Source organism: Poecilia mexicana, unplaced genomic scaffold, assembly GCF_051168715.1.
Source record: "Poecilia mexicana isolate PSO_F unplaced genomic scaffold, ASM5116871v1 scaffold_2, whole genome shotgun sequence".
Lineage (NCBI taxonomy): Eukaryota > Metazoa > Chordata > Actinopteri > Cyprinodontiformes > Poeciliidae > Poecilia > Poecilia mexicana.
In genome coordinates, this window is record NW_028263371.1 from 14,360,105 (window position 1) to 14,385,851 (window position 25,747).

The window sequence follows — 25,747 nt, forward strand, 5'->3', positions numbered from 1 at the left end:
ACATCAGGCTGTGACATTAAACAGTGCTTTAAAAAGCTAATGGATGGTTTGTTGCCAAGCACCGAGCTCCTGAGGCTTTAAGTAGCACAATAAAGGGAATTGTTTTTTTTTTCTCAAGGTAATTCTCAGGCAGAAAACCAACGCTTAATGTTTTAGTCGAGTCTCTCAGCAAATAAAACGCGCTACGGGACTTAGGGCTACATCTTGAACATGACGTAAGAAATTCATCTTAGAAAGACGCACATAAAAGGGATGTTTATTGATTCCTCAGCAAGCAGGAGGGTTTCACAATCTTTCTACTCCTAGCCGGAAAACAGATTTTCAGGTCTGGGTGCGAGCATTTAGACACATGAGAAGGAGAAAACTCCGAAGCTTCTCGTCATTTTGTTGTTGGATTAACTGAGAGTCTAACAAAATGTTCTTGATTGTATGAATTCGAGGTCTTAAGATTTTCCTGCCTCCTCTACAGCGGCGTTGGTCGTAACTGGGGTTGGGCGTCGGCCGGCAGCAGCATCCTGGCTGAGTTTGGGACCCTCCACATGGAGTTCGTTCACCTCACCTACCTGACTGGGAACCCGGTTTACTACCAGAAGGTATCACTGTTCAGTAGCATGCATCTCTGTTTCAATGACTGGGTGTTTCTACTGTTCACTGTGTTGTTGCTGAGCTAACAGTGAAAGCAGATTTGTGTTCGCCACATAGAGCCTGTGTGGTAAGATTACTTCTGGTATGCTGATGCCGTCGTGTATGACTTCAAGTTGCCTCTCAAAGTGGCAATGCTCCACATCCATGACGTCAAGAAAACATGTCTTACCCCTACTGACCCAGTCACAGCAGCCCAGAACTGACTAGTGTTGGTATCCAGACCCAACAGCAGTTGACTTGGTTACATCAGGAAGTGTCTCTTTCTGCCAACAGAACCTTGGCCAGCGTTCAGCATTCCTGTAGTGACTAACCAGAGTTTTAGATCCAACCACCACAGTCAATTTACTGATGTTGGAAACTGTTTATCAAATCTTCTAAACTTTGAGGCATCAAATAACTTTGAAAAGCTCCTCTACTAACTTTTCCTGATGCCAAGAAGCGAGAAACGTCTTTGTCTTCTTTAACTAACACGCGCAAAAGTTTGTCGGTACTCCGCAAATGTCAGAAAAACACACTTTCACAATTGCAGTGTTTCGGTTAAATCAGAAACACAATTAAAACACGTAAATAAGCTTCTTCACGCGATACGCTATTAAAAACATGTTGTGCCGTCACCTTCCTACCACTTCCTGTCTTCTTCTTTGTCTTTTCCCCCAGTAGTAACAGCCGGTTGTTAATCACGGCTTGAGAGATGCGAAAGTGTTTTACGTTTTGAAAAAAATACACTAATTTTGATATAGCCAAAAAAAAAAAAAAACACGCCGTCGTAACGTAAAAACTTTTTAGCAAACATGTTTGGTTTTTTTGGGGGTTTTTTGTTTTTTTTTTTGCAATTTCTGTGTTTTTTGTGAAGCAAATTTATCCTCATAATTCCAACTTGCGCTGTGATGTGGTCAATGGAAATGTAGCCAACGTCATTTCCAAGCATTCAAAAGCCACACTACACCAACATGGAGGCTTCCAGGATCTTGATGACGGAGGGGAAACTCACCACACACCATTATTTGCCTGGATATTCTTACTTCCCAATCAATCATTGGCAATGTTCTTCACTGACGGAGCTTTTCCATCAGTTATCAATAAGTTAGTTCAGTCCATTTCTGTTCTTCTGCCTGTGGGCAACCCTTTTCTGTCTTTTGCTACAGTCTAAAACTTCTTTAATGTGTTTGTTTCAGGTGATGCACATCCGCAAGCTGCTAGCTAAGATGGACCGACCCAACGGCCTCTACCCAAACTACTTAAACCCTCGCACAGGCCGCTGGGGCCAACGTAAGTACACAATAGAAGTCTTTCTTGATTTTTCGGTCTTAAATCTTAACGTTTCTGGATCGCTGGCGTCCGACCAACCTGTTTGGAGAGGTCCGAAGATGTTCTTGCGAGCCTCCAACGGCCCCTCGCTCCTAAGTGCCGTTATGACGGAAAACGAGAGATTAACACCGTGAGAAGTGGAGACAAAAGTCCCATGGATCTTCGTTAATGAGGACAAATTGAATCAGGCAGAAGACTGAAGATGGGGAGTTTTTCGTTGTCGCTAGATTGATTACATTTGGCAGTTTGCCCAGAGAAATGATCGGCTCTCAGAGAGAAGTTATTGAAGAAGTGACAGAGGTTTTCCTCTGGAACCTTTTATTCCTAACTAATGCACTTTTTGGCTTCCATTAAACGGATTTATTTGTTCTAATTCACACCGCTATCCTAAGTAGACCAGTTTATATTATTACATTTAGATACAGACTTTATTTTGACAGGAATGCTGTTGAGAAACGCTCCACTGCCTTCCTGTTTGAAAATAAACATACGGTTTATATCTGAACATTTTAATTCAATGACTCAGCAAAACAGAGTGAAATAAACTATTTCATGATGTTCAGTTGATTTATTTGAAACAAATCATTGATGACCAGATATCATCTTGATATTCATCGAGAGGAAATAAAAATATGAAATCTGCAATACACTGCATCCGTATGTTTGCGTAGGCTAAAGGTTACCATGGCGACTGTGCTAGGCTATATTGAGCATATTGAGTTCCACCAAGTTAATAGCAAATAGTAAATATGTAGAACTGTGTTCTGCTTGGTTCTGATTCGTTCTTTCTGTCGACTTTTGTTTTGTAATATTTTGGCTAATTGAGTGTTAAGATGATTATTCCCTCTGCTTTCTCGTTGCTGTGCAGCTGGAAGTATTTTTTTCTTTTCTTTTGTTTTAATTTTTGACAGTTCTCACAGTGTGTAACCGTGGCAACAAGGAACCTTTTTTTTACAGCTGGGAGCCGCTGATTAGCATCTCAAAAGCTCAAATAACCTCTGTACTACGACTCTAACGTTAACCTAAAGTTCAAATCTCTGCCACCTATCACAACAGGCGATGCTGCCTGGTCAAGCTTCACAACGCTGTGAAAATGTAACTTACTACGGCATTTAATTTCCCTCTGGGTGAAAAGTAAAGTATTTTTGAATCGACTTTAAATATCTCCCTTCAGAATTTTATTAAGTTTACGTTTCAAACGAGGTAAACTGCTGATCTTTACAAGCGGAGGAGCGCATTAATGGACGGACAGGTGGCACGGCAGTCGGACTGATGTGCTTATAAGTGTGGAGTTTGAGCCAAAAGCTGGGGGAAAATAAATGGATGGAAACTGTAGGGAGGGCAGGTTGATTGAGGGATGGTTGAGTACATTAATGGATTGGAAGTTAGCCGGCGGACCGCACCAGAAGACGGATGCTTATGGATGGTTTGTGTTTGCGTCAGGAGGTTTCATTAGTGTTCTAGCGCAGACGGCAACACGCTTTTTTTTAATTTACCATCATTACCTCAATCCGTTTAATTGACTGAAAATGACGAGATGATTTCTAATGGTTCTTTAAAAGGTGATATAATTTTTTTAAATTTATTTTTTTTTTATATGAAATAATTATTTCTAATCGAGCCGTGCGGTAATCACGCCCCCATCAAACGACTACGCTTTTTCCCAGAAGCAAAGCGTAAGTGGGTGCCTGTAGCAGCTTGGAAGCTTTGCTGAGTCTGAACAACAAAAGCAAGAAAATAATCAAAGTTCGTTGAGGGTTTTTTCTTTCTGTTTTTCCATCTTGGATGAAAATTCAGCCTTAATCGGCTCGAGGCCTCCAGGGTGTAAAGGCTGATGCCGCGCAAACAGCAACATGACTGAAATCCAAAGCTTGTTGTAGCAGCTAACAACATAATGTTTCTTTTCTCAAACATCTGATCATCTGAAGCATTTTGTAGCTTTTTTTATGTTCTATGTGAAGTTTGTTTTTATAACCTACATTGTCCATTTTAACAAATCCATTTGATCAAAACAGCGTGACGAGCTAAAAGCTGAACTTTTATCCAAAAACTAAACTCGTATATACTTTACACATGTTTTTTTCCTCATGTTGTTGCATTACAACCACATCTTGAATGTGGACACCTCCATCTTTGGGAATCAATCATACTGTAGAGTGTGGAAAGCATTGAACTCTTCCCGTTATCCACTTTATAATACAGCAGCTTTCCAGTATAATTTATCTGTTTTGTTCATTTGGGTTTTACTTCTTTCCTTCTCCCACATTAATTCTTGAAGGACTCCAATAAAACACGTTTTGTTTTGTGAGACAACAAATTAACTTGATTTGAAATGACGGCTCATCCAAACCCTTCCTTCACATTAAGTCCCCAGTGTTTGGAACAGGGTGTGTGTGTGTGTGTGTGTGTGTGTGTGTGTGTGTGTGTGTGTGTGTGTGTGTGTGTGTGTGTGTGTGTGTGTGTGTGTGTGTGTGTGTGTGTGTGTGTGTGTGTGTGTGTGTGTGTGTGTGTGTGTGTGTGTGTGTGTGTGTGTGTGTGTGTGTGTGTGTGTGTGTGTGTGTGTGTGTGTGTGTGTGTGTGTGTGTGTGTGTGTGTGTGTGTGTGTGTGTGTGTGTGTGTGTGTGTGTGTGTGTGTGTGTGTGTGTGTGTGTGTGTGTGTGTGTGTGTGTGTGTGTGTGTGTGTGTGTGTGTGTGTGTGTGTGTGTGTGTGTGTGTGTGTGTGTGTGTGTGTGTGTGTGTGTGTGTGTGTGTGTGTGTGTGTGTGTGTGTTTGTTTGTTTGTTTGTTTGTTTGTTTGTTTGTTTGTTTGTTTGTTTGTTTGTTTGTTTGTTTGTTTGTTTGTTTGTTTGTTTGTTTGTTTGTTTGTTTGTTTGTTTGTTTGTTTGTTTGTTTGTTTGTTTGTTTGTTTGTTTGTTTGTTTGTTTGTTTGTTTGTTTGTTTGTTTGTTTGTTTGTTTGTTTGTTTGTTTGTTTGTTTGTTTGTTTGTTTGTTTGTTTGTTTGCACCTGTCAGTGAAGCACACTTGAGTCGTAACTCACTACACATTTAAATTCATTACAGCTCCGTTTGTACAGTAGGTTTTCAGGCTGGGGAGAGACTCTGGGCCGTCTATTGTTCTAATCAGCACAAAGCACCAGTAACATGGAGTCCTCTGTGACCATATTAAAACTCTTCTGTCAAACTGTTTCTCCCCCATGCTTTCATTTCCTGTTTAGCATAACAATTTGTCCTCTCCTCCATGAATCGTGTCATTTTGCACTAACTCACTCCAGCAGTAGGATTTTCTCTTCTTTGTGGTTTAGTGATCCTCCTTTACTTTTATTTGATGTCTAAAAGTAACATTTTAATGCAGTCGGCTAACAGCGACTCAAAAGCCCTTTTGTTAATTTATTATTATTCACTACCAGTTTTAGCTCATTCATATTTATCTCTTGTATATACTCTGTGAAAACTTAAGTTTGCTGCTGGACCATTTTATTTTTAATAAAAACATTGCCAGCATGATGTGTAAAACTACTTTAAACATTGTTTAAAGTAGTTTTACAATTAAAACACAAAAATAGTAAAACTACAATTCTTCAACAATAATAAACTATAGAATTGGCGTCTGAGTCCCACATTTTATTTTGAAATGCGTAGCCTAAAGCTGATTACTTTCCATTGAGTCCATGATGTTTATGAACCAGTTCTTTGAAACACCACCAGATGGCGGCGTCACTCGCTCTGAAAGTCGTTGAACTCCCATTTTACATCTGTAAGTTTTGTTCCCAAGTATTAAAAATCGTCCACAAAAACATCTTTGTGTTTATAAACAGCTTTGATAAATTGTAATATTAAGCCAACTTTGGATAAACAGGAAATTAAAGTTATAAAATTGGGGATGAATAGGCATTATAGGGGCAGTAGCCCAGGGCGCCAACTTGGGGGGAGGGGAGGTGCCCAAGGATTTTTTTTTTTATTTTTTTTTTATGAATGCATATTTTGCAAACATTGTACTATATTTAAAACTCATTGACCCAAATTAGGTAACCTGTATTAATATTTTGGGGATTTTTATGAATTTATGAATGAACAATATTCAAATCTTAGAAAAGTATAAAGTTATAGTCCATTTCTTTGGGGACAACACAGAGTTATCGCCTTAAACCTACAATGCATCAATTCATACGGACTGTCTGTTACTGTACTGTAATTTGCATTGGTAAAATATTTTTTCCTTGGTGGATTTGGCACCGGCTCCAGCCCAGAGGCCCTCATCCTTGTAAATCCGGCCCTGCTGGTGACGCATCCACATGGTTTCGTTCTCAGACTTTCTTCCGCTTGAAAACTTTTGAAGAACACCTTCCGAAGCGTTTCACAATTCAACAGGCGTAAAACCAGGAGGGAGAAAAAGCTGCATTGAGCTGCAGTTAAGAGCATTTCCATCTGTTGTAAATGACTGCTGTTAAAACGGACTTTTTAAGGAGACGTTTGAAAGAAGACCAGAGGAAATAAACAGCGGAGCCACACTCATCGCTCAGCCTCGGTGTCGTGAAGGTGGAGTTGCCACGATTCTGCTTGACAAAGACAGAATGAATAATTCATTCTCTTCTTTTGCTCTTTGTCTTTGAATATCCCTCCAGTTCCCTAAAGGCATGTTATTCACCTCCAGATCAAGAGCTTGATAAGACACAAAGCATCTGCTCAGATATCAGATGTGGCTACCTGGAGCGGAGGAGAGTCTGAAATTAATCCCATTTCTCCACAGAGAGATGGGGATAGCCTTTTTATTTATTTATTTATTTTTTAAATAACTAAAGGATAAAACTAGAATAAGTCTGAAACTTCCCTCTTGATTCCAGCAGGTGGGCCTGCAGTGGACGTCATATACGTATTTTTACTGTAAAAATACTAAAATGAAGGGAGAAAAGAACTCATTTTAACTCTGCTGGAACGTTTCCACTCTAAACGGAGTCCCGTTTTCGCTCTGCTTCGTCCAGCTACTCAAGCTGTGTAAACCTCAGTAATTATTACCGGGAACAGTGAAATATGAGACGGTAAACAAAACGAGGAAAACCAGAAAGCGTGCTGCCAGTATTTTGTGGCTGCCGAGAAGTGAAGGGAGAAAAAAATAAATAAATCAAAACATGGCTTCGGTTGATGCTGCGCTTTGCCAAGGACGTTGAGGCACAGATTAGAACTGAATAATTCATGCTCATTCTCTCCGTCTCCAGCTAATCTCAGAACTCGTCTCTCCACAGATCACACCTCGCTGGGAGGACTGGGCGACAGCTTCTACGAGTACCTGCTGAAGGCCTGGCTCATGTCCGACAAAACCGACACGGAAGCCCGCAAGACCTACGACGACGCCATCGAGGTGCGCCGCCGCGACTCCTCGCACAGCTTTCGGGCCCGTCCCGCTTCACGTCTGCGTGTTTGTTAAATCCAGAGTTAAATGTTTTTCCACCCCAGGCCATCGAGCGCCACCTCATCCGCAAATCCAACGGCGGGCTGACGTTCATCGGCGAGTGGAAGAACGGCCACCTGGAGAGGAAGATGGGCCACCTGGCCTGCTTCGCCGGCGGCATGTTCGCGCTGGGCGCCGACGGCTCGCCGGACGACAAGGCCGGCCACTACCTGCAGCTCGGCGCAGAGATCGCCCACACCTGCCACGAGTCCTACGACAGGACAGGTGACGCTTCTTTTAGTTGTTTGGTTTTTATCCAGAGTTTTTCTTGTCCTTTCAATATTTTGAATGTGTTGATTTTATCTGTTCAGCACTTAGTCGCTGATGTTGTTGTTTTGGAATGCTTTATAAAAGACGTAGTAGAAGAAGGGATGCACCGATCTGCCTTTTTCACTTCTAGTACCGATATCTGAGGATTAGCATCGGCCGATAGCGATCCATTACAGAAAAACATTCTGAATTTACTTAAAACGTTTCTTCTTTTAAACACAGACATAAATGTAATGAATTGCATATTAATGTAATAATTCTGCACCAGTACAGCACACTGAAATACACCAATAGCTTCCCAGGTTTGGTCAAATATGTAAAAACAACACTAATTTAGTTTGTTCAACATAAATATATAATAATGAAACTGTACGTGGTTATAGTGCTTTTGAAAAGTGTTCAAACTATAACATATTTTGGGGGGTTTGCATCACAGACTAAACACAAAGTAGAGGCTTAAGAAAAAAAAGAGATTTATGACTTAAAAATGAAAATGCATGCCACACTTTAGATGATTGTTTGTAAAATAAAAAACATGGTGGGACCAGTAGAAACGAGGAATCTGGTTGGTTTATGAGAAGATGCTAGCTAAAATGTTAGGAGCCCTAACCTTAAAGCAGTAATCATAAACATTAGCTTTGCTAACACTAAAATGCTGTTCCAACATGGTATTTAGTGTAAGCTAAAGCGCTGAAGCGTTTAGTCTGTTTTACTGTTGAACTGCAGCGATGCATTTTGGATAGACAGTAAACGTAATTTGCCATCTGCATCACAAGCGTCAGGAGAGGAAACATGTCTGCTGCTTAAACCATTTTCACCCACTTCAAAATAAAAGCATGAATATCTACTGCTAGTCACTTGGAGTCGATAGCCAAAACTTCAACTCTGATGTCAAACTTTAATCAACTAAGAGTTTACAAGACAGTCGAGTAAATTTAGAAATTACCAGGAAAAATGAAGCTAAGTGAGCTAAATGTTTTCAAAGTTAGCAAGAGCGCTAAAAGAAAAATTATCTCTGCTATTAGCGGATTAGCATAAGTGTGCCCACCACTAGAAGTGGTGACGAAGCTAAACGCAAGGAAATCCTGACAGAAAAACGTAAAGGCTGCGAAACATGAAGCCAAATGCACATATTTATTTGGCCTCATGTGCCAACGTGACCTCATGTTTCAGATTTTTATTTGTAAAAACAAGTAGAAAACAGTCCACCAACTTTATGTCAATGCACTCCTTTCTGTTGCCACTGAAATACTTGTAATTTGTGGTTGAAAGGTGAGAAATGCTGTGCCGTGCGTCATACAATTCACTCCCTGGCCAGTAAAACGTCTCATTCCAGCACATCTCCCTGAACCATATTTCATGTTAAATGTGACACACATTGGCAGTGACATGTTGGCGAGCTTATTAATTCATTTCCATCAACATTGCTCATTATTTTAATGAAGATCTTTAACGATCAAGACACATGTGTGGACAGTTTTCTTCTCTAATCCCAAAGTTTCTCAGTGCTGCGGTGTTTTGGGTTCTGCGCTCCGGGCCTTCTTTCACATTTCCAGCCCCATTAATCATCCTGCTGCCATCTTGGATTATTTGCTACTGGGAAAGCATGGATTTATTAATGGATAAGTTTGCCTATTTGGCATATTAAGCTGGCAGCTGATCTCATTCCACACATTGCAGACCTATAAAACAACTGAGTCCCACCCATAGACATGTAAGTGGGCTACTACAGGTATGAAATGAGGAAAGAGGCTAAAATAACAGGAAATATTGTTTTGGTGTTGATTTTTTATTTTTTTGACCCAGCCATATATCTTGTATTTTCCATGATTTTGGGGCGGGGCTTAGAATCTAATATGGTCATCAGACATCCTGTTTATGACTATAAATTTATTCTTATTTATTTATTAATTTTTTAAACTTTGTTAGTTTTTCCTCTCCTTTAGCGAAGCCTGACTGAGATCAAATAAATCCATAAAACTTGTCAGCGGTCTGATGCGGCATCATGTGCAAGTCGGTAAAATTGTGATGTCACTCTGAGCGGGTGGAGAGCGGGGTTGCCACGGCAACAAATGAAGATGGAGGGGAGGTGAGAGAGAAGCGCGCGGGGAATGTTCCCGGCGGCGGTCAGGCTGTCTAAATTTGGGCTCTCGGTTATTGAGCGGTCAGCCTTTGGGGAACTTTCCGCCTTGCTTGTGCCGCGGCGCCGTAATCTGCTCAGAGACGAAAACGCTGCTCTGTCAGCTTCTCCGTGTTTCCCTCCCCCCCTCCTAATACTCGGTACGCTTAATTGGCTGAAGACATTGGTTGTAAAAAGATTGAGGAAAAACAAAAAAAAGCTAGTAAAATCAATGCGGCTGGATGCTTTTTATTACTTACACATGTGTGTATCTGTGTGTGTTTGCCCACACACTCCTATGCAGAGTCTAATTATCAACAGCAACTGGACCATTAAGACAAACAGGGAGCAAAAGATAATGTTGATCTCAATTCTCCTCTTTCAACTCTTATTAATTTGTTCCTTTCACTCTCTCCCCTCCTTTGTTTACCCTCCTAACTCGCCCACTCTATTCTACCTTTCTCTCTCTCTCTCTTCCTTCCTCTACCCCTCCATCATCATCATCACCCCAGTCCTGAAGCTGGGCCCAGAGGCCTTCAAGTTCGACAGCGGCCTGGAGGCGGTGGCCGTGCGGCAGAATGAGAAGTACTACATCCTGCGGCCGGAGGTCATCGAGACCTACTGGTACATGTGGAGGTTCACCCACGACCCCAAATACAGGCAGTGGGGCTGGGAGGCGGCTCAGGTAAGGACCAACGCTGACTTGGATTTTATTCTGGAGCTGCAGTGTCTCACGTTTTACAGATTTGTTACAGAATGCCAGATAACCAGTGAAAATAATATTAATAAATCGAGCTCCTCTTCCTTCACCCTCTGCAGAAACAACCAATCAGAGTCAAGAGGAGGGTCTTAGCACTGTCAGTCAAGCTAGTATACATGCTGCTAAATGTGCTAACAGCGGAGAAACGGCTTACTGTGCAAAAAAAACACAGTAAGTGTGGTGGACATGCTAACTAGCTTTAGCATTGATGAAAGGCTTTGGTTTGGCAGAGAGAGCGAGGGCGTACATAAGCATGATTGACAGCGCTAAGACCCTCCTCCTAGCTCTGATTGGTTGTTTCTGCCCTTGGATCAAGAGGCAGAGGAGCTCTATTTTTATCCTGTTATCTGTCTAATCTTATGCTGTCAGGACATAGTGATGGGTTAATATGTAATAAATATATTTTTAAAAATCATATTTTTTATAAAAGTTACATAATAGACAGATGAACATTTTACCCTCGTTATCACTTCTCTGTTTCCTTGTACATAAGCCACAAAGAGCATTTTAGGTTTTTAGAGGTTTTGCATTACTTCCATTAAGGCCACCGATTCAGTGCTGTGCAAAAGTATTCATACTCTGAGCTTCAGCATTCAGCCTCTGCAGTTTTCTGGAACCAGCTTCCAGAAAACTGCAAGACACCCGAAACACTGAGTTCCTCTAAATCCAGGCTAAAAGTCCACGTTTGATTAGTAGCAACTGGAACTCTGAACAACATATTGGATGGATATTGATGATTTCGGTGACGGTATTTAGTGGCCTTGCCTTGTTGCTGAAATGTGCCACACAAATAAACCTTCACTTGACATTTTGTCACATTAAAAGCACAAACTTTAATGCATTTTATTTGAATCTTAATGCGATCGACCAACACACACAGAGAGTCTGATTGGAAAGTGGAAGGAAAATTAGTTTCCCCTCCAATCTCAATCTTTTGTAAAATCATAAACGTCTCTCTGTGCGGCCTGCGTTTATGTTCAGCCCTCCTGAGTTGCTGCTTTGTTGAACCTCATTTTGATGCGACAAGCTGCTCTGCACGTCTATGAATGAAATTTCTGCCCATCGGTCTGCCAAGTTTTCCTCTGTCAGATGGAAAACGGTGAAGTAGCAAAACATCAATAAGCAGTCGCTTTGTAGTCTCAGTTGGAATCAGATCTCCTCCCAAATGTTGCTTATTTGTTTGCTTTGACTGGGCCGTTCTAACAAATCAATCTTCCAGCGCTGTTCTGTCTCATTCAATCTCCCGTTATCAAAGTGGGAATGATTTGTTCACCATAGATGGCACTTTGAGTGGAAGCAAAAAATATATATTTAGTGTTATTTGAGCTAAAACTCATTTTTCCCCCCAAATCTTTCCTGTGTTCGCCACATGACTCTTTCGACAGCACGTTTCTCTGCATAAATTTGAGTACACATCTTCCGTTAACAGATTCTCACACCTGAGCTGTTTATTTCTGCAGTTAGCTGCTTCCAATTAATGAAATTTAACTCCTGAAAAACATTTTCTTCTTCTGTACTTTTATGCACTAACCTGTGTTGGTCTACCACATCAAATCCCAAAAGTGAAAGTATGTGGTTGCAGCATGAGAAGATGTGAATATTCAAAGAGCACGATCACTCCTGCAGTGCAGTCAGCTACCGTTTGTGTTGTTCTGCAGCGTGTTCAAGATGGCGGCGGAGTTAAAATAGCCTCTGGTGTATAAACGGCTCCACCTGTTTTCCTCCAGCCTCCTCGTCGTGTTGGAAGCTCGTCACAAACAGAACGTCGTCCGCCTCAAAGAGCTCCCCGCTTTAAATCTGAGATCAATGGCTCCTGTCACAGTTCCCTTTCATATCGGGCTAATTATCGTTATTGAATGCCTAAAATTCGCATTAAGGGCCGCGGCTATTATTTGTCATTACGAGCTGAAAACAGCACATCGGTCATAATGGGAGAAATGAATGTAATCAGTGAGGTTCGGAAATATAGAGCGCGTCTGAAACGATTGCCTCGATGAATGCACAAAGAGAGAGCAGGCAGGTGAAATATAGCAGCTAGTGACTCCCAGGTGCTCTGCAGTCAGTGTCGTCCAAAGCTCATTCTGATTCAGGATGGGGTTAAAGAGGCAGCATTATGTACAAGTGACTTTTTTTTTAAAAACTCACCTGGAGAGTTTTTGATTCTTTCATGCATGTTTGAGAAATCCTTTAATCTCTATGGCAACCTGTAGAAAACGGCTGGAATGAGCTGCAGTTTCCAAATTTCCAAGCTTCCGCCTCACAGAGCACCCCGTCCCTCCTGGCTCCCCCAATCAGCTCCTTCAGACTAGCCAGCAGCAATTAGCAAACACCTGGTGGAGCTGCACATCTGTTTACCTCATTATAGGAGCTACTTCTCAGTGCAACTCTGGTAAAAATATTTTTATAACAATTGATTGTTATAAAATACATACTGCCCCTTTAAAGAGACGCTTTGATTCACATCTATGAGAAAACAGGAAAAGTTTTCATCACTTTTGTTTCCTCTTCCATACGTTGTTGAAAACGTTCAACACCGGTATTTTGTCTTGGTTTCATCTTTTGCTCTATATTTCTTAGTTTCTTCTGAAACATTTTTTAAACATCCTTTACAACAAGGACTTTTTAATCACAGCATAAATCTCATCTCCCATAAATGTTTATTTAATCGGGGTGACGTCACATGGCTACATCCTGTCTCTAACGGCTGGATGTTAAAGTTTGCTCCCATCTGAACCCGCCTCCTCCGTGCGACTGCTTGATGTGGTCTTTTAAGCAGGAGATCTGCTTTATTTCTGCTTGTTTTTTCGAGACAACCTTTACTTCTTCCTGTGTGTTATGATAAAAGCCGTCTGAAAATAGCACCGAGCTGAAAGCCTCCTCTGACGGGGGGATTAGAGCGCTCACCGTCTATATGAGTCGGCGCGGTTCCTCGGCGCGAGACTCGTCGTTTTCATCTTCTTTCCATCTCTTGTTTTTCTCCTTTCTCCTGCCAGTCGTCGTGTCATTTAGTTTTAGTCTCTCTCTCTTCTTAGCAGCTCTTTGTTTTTGTTTTTCTGAGTGGGAGTAAATAGCATATGAGCACAAGTGCCAAGCAAATGTACTGGCAGGTGTGTTTATTAGCCGCGATCCTGAGTGACACTAAAGAGAGCTGGCGCTGAAGGCCTCGTCTTTACTTCCTTTTGCTTGGTTGAACCTTATAGGTAAACAGTTATAAATGTGATGGAAGAGATTCTTATTTAATGGCAGATTTATGCGGTTATAGTTCTGCAAGTTGATCTGGACTGTGTGGAGTTTCAGTGGGTTTTAAGTGAAAATGTTTTCTGAAACGCTTTAAGCAGCTTTAAAGTGAAAATTAAAGCAAAAATTATTAATCTGTTAAACTATTGGTCTCTTATAAACCACATTTTAATTTGATGCTTCAGAGCATCATCCAGTAACTTTTACAGGGTTGGTGTCCTGGAAAATCTTTGAATTTCAGTTAGATGTTTTCAAGGTTTGGAAAGTGCTTGATTTTTGTATAAAGTGATATTCAAACTGTGAAGTTTTGTAGTAAAGTACAACCTAATGTTTGATTAAAAACATACATTTGGAAAGTGTTATAAACAGTCTTACCTGGAGTGTTACCTGGATTCTTTCATGCATATTTGAGAAATCCTTTAGTCTCCATGGCAACCATTCAGCTGTGCAAAACACCTGGGTGGACTTAGCTCCGCCTTTAAGACGAAGCTCCTCCTCAGAGCTGCAGTTTCCAAGTTTCCACCTCACTGAGCTATCCTTCCTCCACTCAGCTCCTTCAGACTAGCCAGCAGCAATTAGCAAACACCTGCTGGAACTGCCGTTTTCATTTGGTAACAGAGGGAAGATGCTGTGATGTTCCAGAAAGAGTAGGAGCTTCTTAAAGTGACAGAGGCCCAATTTCAAGGTACAAGGTAAAATTTCTATATCATATTTGATATGTATAGCATTTTTCTAACAACTGAAGTCGTCATAGTTATCTGATTGTGCTACAAACCAGCACTATGTACCTGGAAAATATATAATACTGCCCCTATAAGGTCAGTTAGAATCACCAAAACTATTTTGAGAGACATTTTGTTGTATTTTAGTTGATCTTGTTGTAAAATATCAAATACTATCACAATACATTATAAGGAATAGTAATTAATTATATCATATGATAGTAAATTGAATCTGTCTTCTTTGGTTCATTTGTATTGTTTTTATGGAGAGTATTTTTGAAAACTTACTTTGAAAAGTTATGATGTAAAGCACTTTGAAATGCCTTGCTGGTGAAATGTGCTATACAAATAAAATTTGATTTGATTTGAAAATGTTTGAAAAGTGCTTGAATTTTACTGTGGGAAAACTGTTTTTACGCTATCTAGAATTGGGCCAAACTGGGCTACGTTGGAGGGTTTAAAATAGAAAAAAAAACAACTTGGATTTTATTCTGTTGGCTCAGAATATGTCTCCCAGGACTTTCAGATTCTTTCTGTACAGAAATCAGGCTCGTATGTTTCATTAAAAATTGTATGTTTAGTTTGTTTTTACATTTTTCATAGCAAAATACATTTTTGTTACCCATGTTGCAGAAAGTTTGGACTGCCCTGATGTAATTTAATGGAGCACACCTACAATAAACTCTCAGCCTACTGAGAAGTATTAGGAAGTACTAGGAAGTACTAATACTTCCTAGTATTTCAGGTTTGTTGTTTTTCTCCCCATAAGACGAAACTCTAACAAGCAGCACTTTCGTTTACTTCGCCTCATCGTTGCTAAAAGTTCTGCGTTTTCCTCCCTGAATTCATGGTTTTCCACTAATTGTCTTCACATCAGGTTTGTCACTCATTACCTGAGGCTCTCTCCGAACGCCTCTCCTCCTCCGGTACTGTCTGTACTCTAACCCACTCACGTCTCGCAGACACCTGCAGTTTTCTCCAGATGACGCTCTCAGCCTCAGCTCCACACAGCTACATTTCTCCGCTCGTGGGTTTAGTTAAATGCATTTCTCTGACATAGCTGAGCAAGCCGACTTCCTCATGCAAACACCTGAGCCTCGGCGTGTTGCATAAACGGCTGTCAGACTGATGCGGGCCACTTGATTAGATGCACCTGTTCAGTTGCTTGTCAACACAAACATCCAGTCTGGCAGCAACTCTTGGTTGCTGCCAGACTCTGTCCGGTTTTATAACTCCAAAGTCACCCACATTCGCAGAAGAAGAACGTTGGCATCACACAGGAGCGCTCCGTCTACGGAAGTAATAATGGACGCCGCCGTCTACGGATTGATTTTAAAGTTGTCAAGCAACAGGAGCCGACGGCACAATATCATAAGATGAAGGAAGTTTAAAAAAGAAAAGTAATATTAACTTGTGGAGTCCAACCTGCTACAGGCGAGGAGCGTCCAACAAAACGACTTAAACGTCCAGATGAGCTGGTGATGCTGGTTGGTTTGCATTTGTATGTGCATACGGCTGTCGCAGTTAATCAATTCATCGCATGGTAAATTAAAATAAGTTTGATCATTTCCATTCATTTGAAGAGCAACTTTGTTCACAGAAACATAATCTGTTTTATTTGTTGTTTCGGATTTTGTTCCCCCCCGTTTGTTTTGTCGTGAAGATATTTAAAATATCCTCCTTATTGTTCTTTACAAAACTGAAGTTTGTCTTTGAGGGAACGAATTTGTATTATTGTGCAATCAATATATTACTTGAAAATTGTCCAAAACAACGATATTATTTATCACAATAATTTCTGGGCCTATTTATCGTCTAGCAAAATTTATTGTGGTGTGTGTGTGTGTGTGTGTGTGGGTGTGTGTGTGTGTGTGTGTGTGTGTGTGTGTGTGTGTGTGTGTGTGTGTGAGAGCTTTCTGTGCCATTTTGTAAATGAGTTTGAAGGTGAAGGCCCGGCTGCTGCGCTGTGAAATATGTCCCACCTTGGCAGCTGTTGCCCCCCGCCCCCTCTCCTCCCCTCACCAGTGGACAGTTTAATGGTATAAATAATTTAGCACAGATGGTCATGCCTTCTGATTGTAAGGGTGCGCTCGCCTCACAGCAGCTCAAAGATTGCCGTAAAACTGATTTAACTCATGTTAGGCTAGTTTTAAATAGCAACACATGTAATTAGTCCTTTTAGCTTGCTAAAATATATTTATATTTATATAGATGTGTGTGTGTTTGGAGTAGAGTGACACGGCTCCATGAATCAAAAAATGCAGGCTCACCCCGGCCTGCAGCGGCCCATGAATAACAGGAATTATGGTCCAAACTCTGTGCGAAGCAAATCTGCTGACGGCAACGAGGTCACACGAGGACGTTCCTGCGTGGCCTGGATCAGTGTGTGTGTGTGTGTGTGTGTGTGTGTGTGTGTGTATGTGTGTGTGTGTGTGTGTGTGAGATGGAGGAATGGCTAAAAGACGAGGGGCAGAGATAATACTATTCAATTACATGTGTTAATAGTGAAAGTCGATAGGCCGTGTCCCGCAGTATAATGCAGCCAGAATTAGTCAGCGGGGGCCAAATCTACTGTGATAAGTTCCCTTTGGGAATCAATGGAGCTCATATGTGCTAGCGGGCTGTTGGCGTCACCCGCTTGACGATCGATAAACTTTTAATGGCATTGAGTGTGAGAAGGGGCAGGCTGGTGCACCAACTTTTTAATTATTATTATTATGCTTTAGTCTGTATTTATTTATGTGACGTGAGCTGGAGGAGCTGTCTAATCCAGTCGGTCTCAGTTTGGTTTTCTCACTTCTTCTCCCTGGTCTTGTCACCAACAAACTAAGTCGGAAATGTCACGTCGTAGATCATAACCTCTCCTCATTCTGTCATTTCTCTTGTTTACATACCTTCCTGTCAGGCAGCCAACATGATTGCTGCCTGACAAACAGAACTGCTTTTTCTATACCGACCGAGCCCAGTTTTGGTTTCGTGTGCCTTTAACCGCTCGTCCAGTTTCAGAGTCCCCAGGCCGCCGTGCTGAGCTGCGAGAAGAAAAGTGCTGCCCAAAATTTACTTTAATAAAAACTAAACATAAAGCCAAAGTGGAAACAAATACTACATTCAACCAAAAGAGTGCAGATTATGAAGTCTGTATACTGTATTGCCCTTCAGTAATTTAAATAGAGAAGATGGGCACATCCGACCACCTAACACAGTAGTTCACACTACACGATTTTTTGCCCCTATTTTCCCTTTACGATAATATTAGATTGTTGGCCGATCTAAGATTATCGCTGGTGATTTCGTAACCGATCATCCTGCAGTGTGTGGTAGATCATTGTGGCCACTCCAATCTAAATCAGGGTTTTTCCCCGACTGGGAGCTTAACGCTGAATGTGACAGGTAGCCAATCAGAAAGCACGGATTCTCCTCCTGCTTTCTGAGGGGAAATTACGAGGGGAATCCCAAACAGCTGACAAGGCAACCTGAAGTCCTTGGAGATGATATGTGGAAACATTAATGTTTATTCAACATTTCGTGCAAAGAATATAGAAATGACAAGAGGAGGAGTTGGAGCCAAATTGTTACCGCAGATGATTAACCCGGTAGGTTTTCAGCTGTTCTTCGTTAACGTGACATAAATAGGTTATAATGATTTTCATTCAGTCAGGATTTTATGCTGACTCTAGCCACATGCATCACAGGTAGATTCTAGTAAAGCATTGATTAATGCCTGATTTTAAAATTAGACTTGTAGCCATAATTTTGTGCCTATGTGGCTGGACACCACACGGCACGACGAACCCGATCAAACCGTTATACCGTAGATTTCTGTCAGCTAATGTCTCTCAGGTTTTGAAAATGGGCCGACAGTCCAACCCTTTTAGTGTGAGCTGGACATTACACTAAGGAAATAGGAAGGGAGGGTCAGTGCAGAGCACCGGAGTTGAGCCTTTTTTCATTCAGTGTCATCAACAGAAAGAAAAAAAAAAAAGGAAGAGACGATAAAGCTGATAATTAAAATGAGGTCGATAGGTTTAATTTATCGTGCGATTAATTGATTTATCGTTTATCACCACAGGCCTACTTCAGACTCAGGAATATTACAGCTCGCTATGTTAAATAATCCGTGTCCGTATCGGGAACGAAAATGAAAACATCCTCAAAGAATGATGCTCTGAACTCAACCGAATGGAAACATTGCAGTAATCCTATCGCAGTATATCGAACGCTGGGGGATGTTTGTGGGTTTATAGTGGAGGATTTCAGCTGCTTTTCAAGATCTACAACTGATAACACCAATGTGAATTTATGTTTACACTACACACCTGAGGAATGCACAAATAAGGAAATTTGGTATAAAGATTGCTGTTATATCAAAAATGGCTGATAATTGATATTTACAGATGCATCTATTTCACAACGCTTTCAATACCTTGAAGAAAAAGAACTCATTGACCCAACCATTGCTTCTTTAGGGGGACTCCTCATAATTCTTTTCTGTGTTTCCATTACAAATGCCCTCAGATCTGAGGGCATTTGTAATGGTATTCTGCTAACATTGGACAAATGAAATTGTGGTGCTTCCATTAAATGAGAAATACAATTAAAATCACACGTGAATATGTTAGTTCACACGATGTCATTTTAAAAAAAAATGCCACTTCATCATCATCCAACTACTTCCTGTCATCTTCTTCGTCGTTTCCATCAGTGGTAACATCCAGTAGTTGATCATGTTTAAATCATTTAAATCAGAAAACAGTTTTTTTTTTCTTTTCAAATATAACAAGTTTCCATTAATCAAATTTATTTTCAGAATTCCAATTTGTGCAATTACATGACCAATGGAGACGCAGCTAGTGTCACATGATCAACTTCTTCCACTGCCCCTTTAGTAACAAACGGCAACAAGAGGGAAATAAATATCGATCGTTAATATCAGCCCCGTTTTATTTACTGGACGGATACTGAAAGATTAAAAGACCAGTAGTATTGACCGATACCGATGTTAATGCCGATATATCCTTCATCCCTAATATATTTGGGCCTGTTTGTATAAATTAAAGAAAATCCTTACATCAAATTTGTATCCCAGATTTTATTTTCTGGACGTCTAACTCTCAAGTTTTTGAAATGGATCTTCAAAATCCTACGATGGGTGTACGAAAACTTTTCACCGGCAGCAGGTCACGACCCCTAACCCTAAGTCTGTTATGGTAGGAAGACATTAACACATCAGCTATAAAATGTAAACCAGTCAGGAATTTCAACCACCAGCCGTCCTGATTTACTCGTCATCAGGCCGTCTGCGCGGATCAGGATCAGCTTCCAGACTTTAGCACATTGTTCCCTGATGGTGACATCCTTCGTCCTTCCAATGCAAAATTTAATATATAGACACTAATTCAAACTATCATAACCCAAAGCAAGTCATTTTTGATATGTCGGCTGACATATTTTAAACTAGATTGAGTCGCTGGAGGAGGGCAGACCTGTGACTGCTCCCGTTTTTTGTGGAAGGAGAGCAGAAATGCTGGGAAGCGTTTGTGTTTTGTAGAGCGGCTGCCTCCCGACTGTCACCCAGGACCAGCTCTAATCTGTCTAAAGCAAAGAAATTAATTACAGCGAGCTTTTATAAGCTTATTAAAATGTGCTCTCCTCCCCCACGCGTTCTCTTTGCTCTGCTCCTTTCTGCTCTCGTTTTCGTCGTCCTCTCTGATCTGTCGTTCCTTCCTTTGACCGTTTCTTTTTAGACGTCACCGCTCGTTTCTGTTCAAGTCTTCATTTGTTTTACACCTTTGACATTTGTGGTTTCCCTACCTCCTTCCCTGCGTGGAAGGAGGTAGAGCAAGAAAGAACCTCTTGCTCTTTTGAGGTTCATTCACACCATTACTGTTTAGTCCTCTCTAATCGAACTCTAGTTTGCTTGCCTCGAATGTTGGGTTAATTTGGGGAAGTGGGAACGCGCAATCAAAAAAGCGAACTCTGGTCCGCCTGAAATCCTCTGTTAAAGTGAACTCTGTTGCAATTTGAATTCATTTGTGGCCAGAGACTGCTCTGTAAGCAGGGAGCGGGCTATGATGCAAGGCATTCTGGGTAAATACAACCCGCTAGCGAGTCTAATGCTAGCTAGAGAAATGTCTCTTGGTGTTTTGCCAAAGGCAAAAGAGGAATCCTACAACCACTGAAATCTGACGCTACCCCAGTTTTGTTTAGATCAGGGGTGGGCAACTCCAGGCCTCGAGGGCCGGTCTCCTGCAACTTTTAGATGCGTCTCTACTTCAACACACCTGAGTCAAATAATGAGGTCGTTGGCAGGACTCTGGAGAACCTGACTGCACTTAGGAGGTGATTCAGCTGTTGGATCCAGGTGTGTTGGACCAAGGAGTCATCTCAGAGTTGCAGGACACCGGCCCTCGAGGACCAGGATTGCCCACCCCTGGTTTAGATGGTTGTGCTCAGGAAGGAAGTTGTGCTCAGTGTCGTCTTCTCATGTTGTGTCATCATCGTTCTTGGTGTAGCGCCACCACAGGCGAGGAGGGTAACAGGTTTTTCAAAGGGTTTGGTTGATTTGACTCAGTGCAGTGTGAAAGCAAACCGCAGCAGCCGAAAATGTAACAAATGTTGCAATTTGGTCCCCAATGGAACGGAGTCTGCCACACTATCAGGTTTGAAAAGACTTACATTCTTCCCTTTCTCCATCCTGTGTCCTCCAGGCCATTGATAAGTACTGCCGGGTCAGTGGAGGCTTTTCCGGAGTGAAGGACGTCTACTCGTCCAACCCGACCTACGATGACGTGCAGCAGAGCTTCTTCCTCGCCGAGACGCTCAAGTAAGTTTGATTTGAAGCAGTTTCCTCCTTAACACTTAGACGGTTTCCCCTGTAGAAGTCCAGTATAAGTTGGGTTTTGCCCAGAACCAAAGCAGTAGATGCTTTATGCCTGTGTGTTTGATGCAGAGGGAACCCCTGGTTTGGTTTTCTGTCCCATCAGTTGAACAGCAGCTCAGAGTCTGGGGAGTATTGCTCTGGTGGTTCACTGCTTCCCCCTGGTGGCTGCTCGGTGTAAATGATCCCCTTCAGGCTCTCTGCTGCTTTTCTAACCAGTTTCTCAGGCTTCCTTTGCAGTCTGGAATTAGAGTTCACTATTTTCCAGGTCTGGATAAATATGAAAGAAATAGATTATGGAACAGTGTTTGTATTTTCAGACTTTATTCACTTTATTCCATGAGCTAAATGTTTTGTCCTTCATTTGTTCCTTTTCCCTTCCTTCTTTAATTCCTTGCTGCCTTGTCTTTATCCTTTATTTCTGTCCTTTTCTCCTTGTGTCTTTCTTCTTTTCACTCCTTAATTTCATCCTCCCTTACTTACTTTGTCTCCTTCCTTTAATCCTCCCTCCTTCCTTACATTAGTCCCTTTTATCCTAATTTTATTCTTCCTCTCGTTCTTTTCTTGCGGCCTTCATCCCTTTCTTCATGCCTTTAACTTCTTTCTGTTCTTTCTGTCTTTCTTTTTTTCTGCCTTGATTTATCGTGCCCTTCCTTTACACTTGTTTTCCTTCATCCTCCCTTCCAACCTTTTACTCTGTCCTTCCATCCTTTGTTCCTTCTCTTTCTTTCCTTCTGTCCTTCCTTCATCTGTCCTTCTGTATTTTTTTCTTCCTTCATTCCTTTGTTTTTCCTTCCTTTGCTCTGTCCTTTCTTCCTTCCTTCTGAGTCTCCTTATGTTCTCCCTCATTCCTTAGTCACTTCCTCCTGTCCTTCTTTCCTGTGGTGTTTCCGGTGGAAATAATAATGTTTTGTATTTAAAATGTCAAACTGAGCTAAAAGAACTGAGAACTTCAATCTGTGACTATCTGGCCGTTTTACCTGTAAAAACCTGGATCTCTCTCTAAACCAGAGTGTCAGCTCCAGCTGTGAATAAACAACCTAAAGTGACATTTCCCAGCTGCCGATCAGACCTCGGCTTTTGACTGGGATTGAAACGAACACCGACGAGGCTTCTGATGCCACCAGCGTGTGTGTGTGTGTGTGTGTGTGTGTGTGTGTGTGTGTGTGTGTGTGTGTGTGTGTGTGTGTGTGTGTGTGTGTGTGTGTGTGTGTGTGTGTGTGTGTGTGTGTGTGTGTGTGTGTGTGTGCGCGCGCCTGCGTGTTTGGTGTCTGAGCTGTGAAATGTCAGCTGCCACGCCGGCCGCCCGCTCCCTGAGACGCTGACATTTCAATCCTTATGAGTTTGGAAGCCTTTGTGTCCTTTTGTGTCTGTTTTTCCTCCAGTGTTTGTCCCAGCTGACAGAGTCCCATCAGAGCAGCAGCTGCGCTCTGATTGGCTGCTGCTCGCCTCTGATGGGCAGATAAGCAGCATTTAGGAAACCACATCGCTCTGTTTCCAGTCGTGTGGATTTGGCCTTTTCTCCTCTTCTGTTGCAGCAATTAAGGAATTAGTTTGCAAACTGTGTGATGTGAGAATTATGTTTATAAAATCAAATGAAATGTTGACAAATTTAGGTTTTGGTAATAATAATATAATAAATCTGGGAACTGGGCAAATCAGTATTTGAAAATGAGTTTAAACACTGTTTCAGCTTCTCTGAATAAAATCTTTTGTTGATTTGGATGTGATTAAGGCTAATGAATTTTGTTGAGAAAAAAAATTAATTCCATCTGAAGAAATCCAATCCCAGAGCATGATGTTGCCACCACCGTGTTTTTCTGTGGGTGCTTTGTCTCTAACAGTTTTCTACCTGGCATTTTAAAATAGGGGGTTGTACACTCTGTACCTTCTTCAAATCAAACGAAATTAATGCCACGTTTGTGCAGCAAAAATAATTTTTGTGATGCTACAATTTTTTTAAATTTGAATACATTTCTGGAGGTCACAGAAGGTCAACCAGCCCCTCCCACATTTATGAAAGCAAACAAAATTTGTGCCAATCATTATGCTACGTTTGTTCTGCTAAAATTTTCATTTGTGTTGCTTTTTTTTTTTTTTCTTTTTTTTAGATACCAAAAGTTCAACCACCCCATAAAGTACACAGTCAAACAAAATAGGGGCCGGTTGACATTCCATGACCTCCGAAAACTTTAATCAATGTCGTAAAAAGGATAGCGGCACCAACAAAAGTGACTGCAGCACAAACACAGCTGGTTTGGAGTCAAATTTGTTTGATTTTATAAATGTGGGAGAGGCCGGTTGACCTTCAGTCACCTTTGGAAACATTTATTAACATCTCAAAACGGATGGCAGCACAAACGAAGCATAGTTTATAGTAATTTTTTTCTGATTTGAAGAATGACGGAGGGTTTCAGCTTCTCTCAGGTGATTTAAACTTTTTAAAAATGTATTTTCCAGGCATTTCATTAAAATCCTTATTATATTTTGTTGGCAAAGTTAATGTTAAAATATTTTAAGCTCTTAGAACTTCAAATTTACATTTTAGTTTTGTTTCTGTTCAGTTCATCTTAATTTGATTTATCTCAATATTACAAAAAGGAAGATGTTGCTTTTTGTTTTCTAAATAAAGGAGCCAAAAATGTCGTCTTCATAAACACCTTGTAACAACATTGTTTTATTCAAGGTTTGCTGTCATGTTGAATTATTCATTTCTCCCTCTGCTCCCTTTACCTACCCCTGCATTGCCCCGCCCCTTCCCTCCACCATGCCCCGCCCCTTCCCTCCACCATGCCCCGCCCTCAGGTACCTGTACCTGTTGTTCTCCAGTGACGACCTGATGCCGTTCGAGAGCTGGGTCTTTAACACCGAGGCCCACCCGCTGCCCGTCCTCCACCTGGGCAACATCACCCTGCCCGGCAGCGAGCCCGCTCAGCGGTAGACGCACACGCCCGCCTCCTCCTCTTCCTCTTCCTCCTCCACAGCACCAGGGGGCGCCACCTTTCTGCTCAACCCTGCCCACCAACCCCATCCAACACTGGACAAACTCTTCATCTGCGTCCGGACTGCAGACATGAGCCAGAGGAGACGGAGAGACCGCAGCCCAGAGGAACGGACTGATTCTCTGGATCTCCCTCTCTTCTTCTTCTTCTTCTCCTATTTCTGTGTCCTCCTCTCTGACTCTCACTATAGATCCGTGTGTTTGTTGCTTCAACCAGACGGACGGTGGGTGTGCTGCTCAGCCTTTTCTCGGCTCTGAATCGAAGAGCTCCAAACGAGAGGCTTTATTTTTGTTTTTTTAATTTGATTTGACCAAACGTCCTCCATACTGACTCGAGCCGAGGCCCTAGGAGTGCAAAATGAAGGATTACAGAAATGGACACTTGAAGGGTTTGTTTCCCCTCCACGCTAACGGACTAGTGGACATTTTACAGGGTCTGTTAACGAGATGTCGGGGTTTTTGTTTTTGCATTAATGGAGACAGGGTCGTATGAAAGCCCTCCACTTCTCCTCCCCTGTGACCCGAACCCGTTTCCTGTTTGATCATCAGATGGTCCAAGACCTCAAACTGTAATCAAATCACCTCTTTACAAGCAGGTGGGGACAGCAGTAACCACCTAATATAAAGCTGTTTTTTTTTTTGGCATTATGGACCATTTTGAGAGAGTAATTAAAGAAGAACAGCAGCAGGCCTCCATGTACCAGTCTTACCAGTTTCTGTCCCATCATAAAACCATTCTGCAGCTGCTGCTTCACCGGATGCTGCTCTTTTATCCGTTTTCTACAGGTTCCCCCATCATCTTCCCGTCACTTTTCTCTTTTTTTTCCTTCCATCCTCTCTGATTTTCTCGTTTCCTCCGTTTTCAGCGACGCCTCGCTTTTTGGTATACGTGTTTGTGTCGGTGGCTCTGCTTTAAATCATTTGTTTGTGCACTTTGTTACGGGACAACTCTAAGGACAAAAGAGTAGAGTGGTGTAGCACTGAAAGAGGTGAATAAATGATTACAATACTCCTGGGCGCAGAGCTTTCATCTACCACTTTCTGTGTCCGTCCACCGTCTCAGTCATGCTGTTGCTGGTTTCCATCTTTATGTGAAAACAATCTAAGTTTTTTGATTTGATTTGAACCTCAACCTCTTCAAATCCTCATGATGTCAAATTATTCAAACTTCAGTTGCTTTTAACAGATGCTAAGCTGCATAAAACGTTTATGCAGCTTAGCATCAAAATATAGTTGTCTCCAGAATAGTTAAAATATTTCAACTTTTCTGGAGACATCAACTATATTTTGTACTACGTCTTTAAGGGTATTGACGTGCCATTTAAAATGCTGAAAGCCCTATACTGTTGTTACAATTTCTCCTT

General features: G+C 41.6%; 1 protein-coding gene across 2 annotated transcripts in view; it reads left to right on the plus strand.

The window, feature by feature from the left end:
- Positions 1 to 25,400, plus strand: part of man1a2 (mannosidase, alpha, class 1A, member 2) — a 110,649-nt gene extending 85,249 nt beyond the window's left edge. For both annotated transcript variants that reach the window (XM_014996737.2, XM_014996736.2), the window contains exons 8-14: positions 470 to 593; positions 1,821 to 1,914; positions 7,192 to 7,307; positions 7,403 to 7,622; positions 10,299 to 10,471; positions 21,213 to 21,328; positions 24,188 to 25,400. In XM_014996737.2, coding sequence (XP_014852223.1) covers positions 470 to 593; positions 1,821 to 1,914; positions 7,192 to 7,307; positions 7,403 to 7,622; positions 10,299 to 10,471; positions 21,213 to 21,328; positions 24,188 to 24,323 — 979 coding nt within the window. In that variant the 3' untranslated portion in view covers positions 24,324 to 25,400. The remainder of the gene's footprint in view (positions 1 to 469; positions 594 to 1,820; positions 1,915 to 7,191; positions 7,308 to 7,402; positions 7,623 to 10,298; positions 10,472 to 21,212; positions 21,329 to 24,187) is intronic.
- Positions 25,401 to 25,747: the final 347 nt, after the last annotated feature.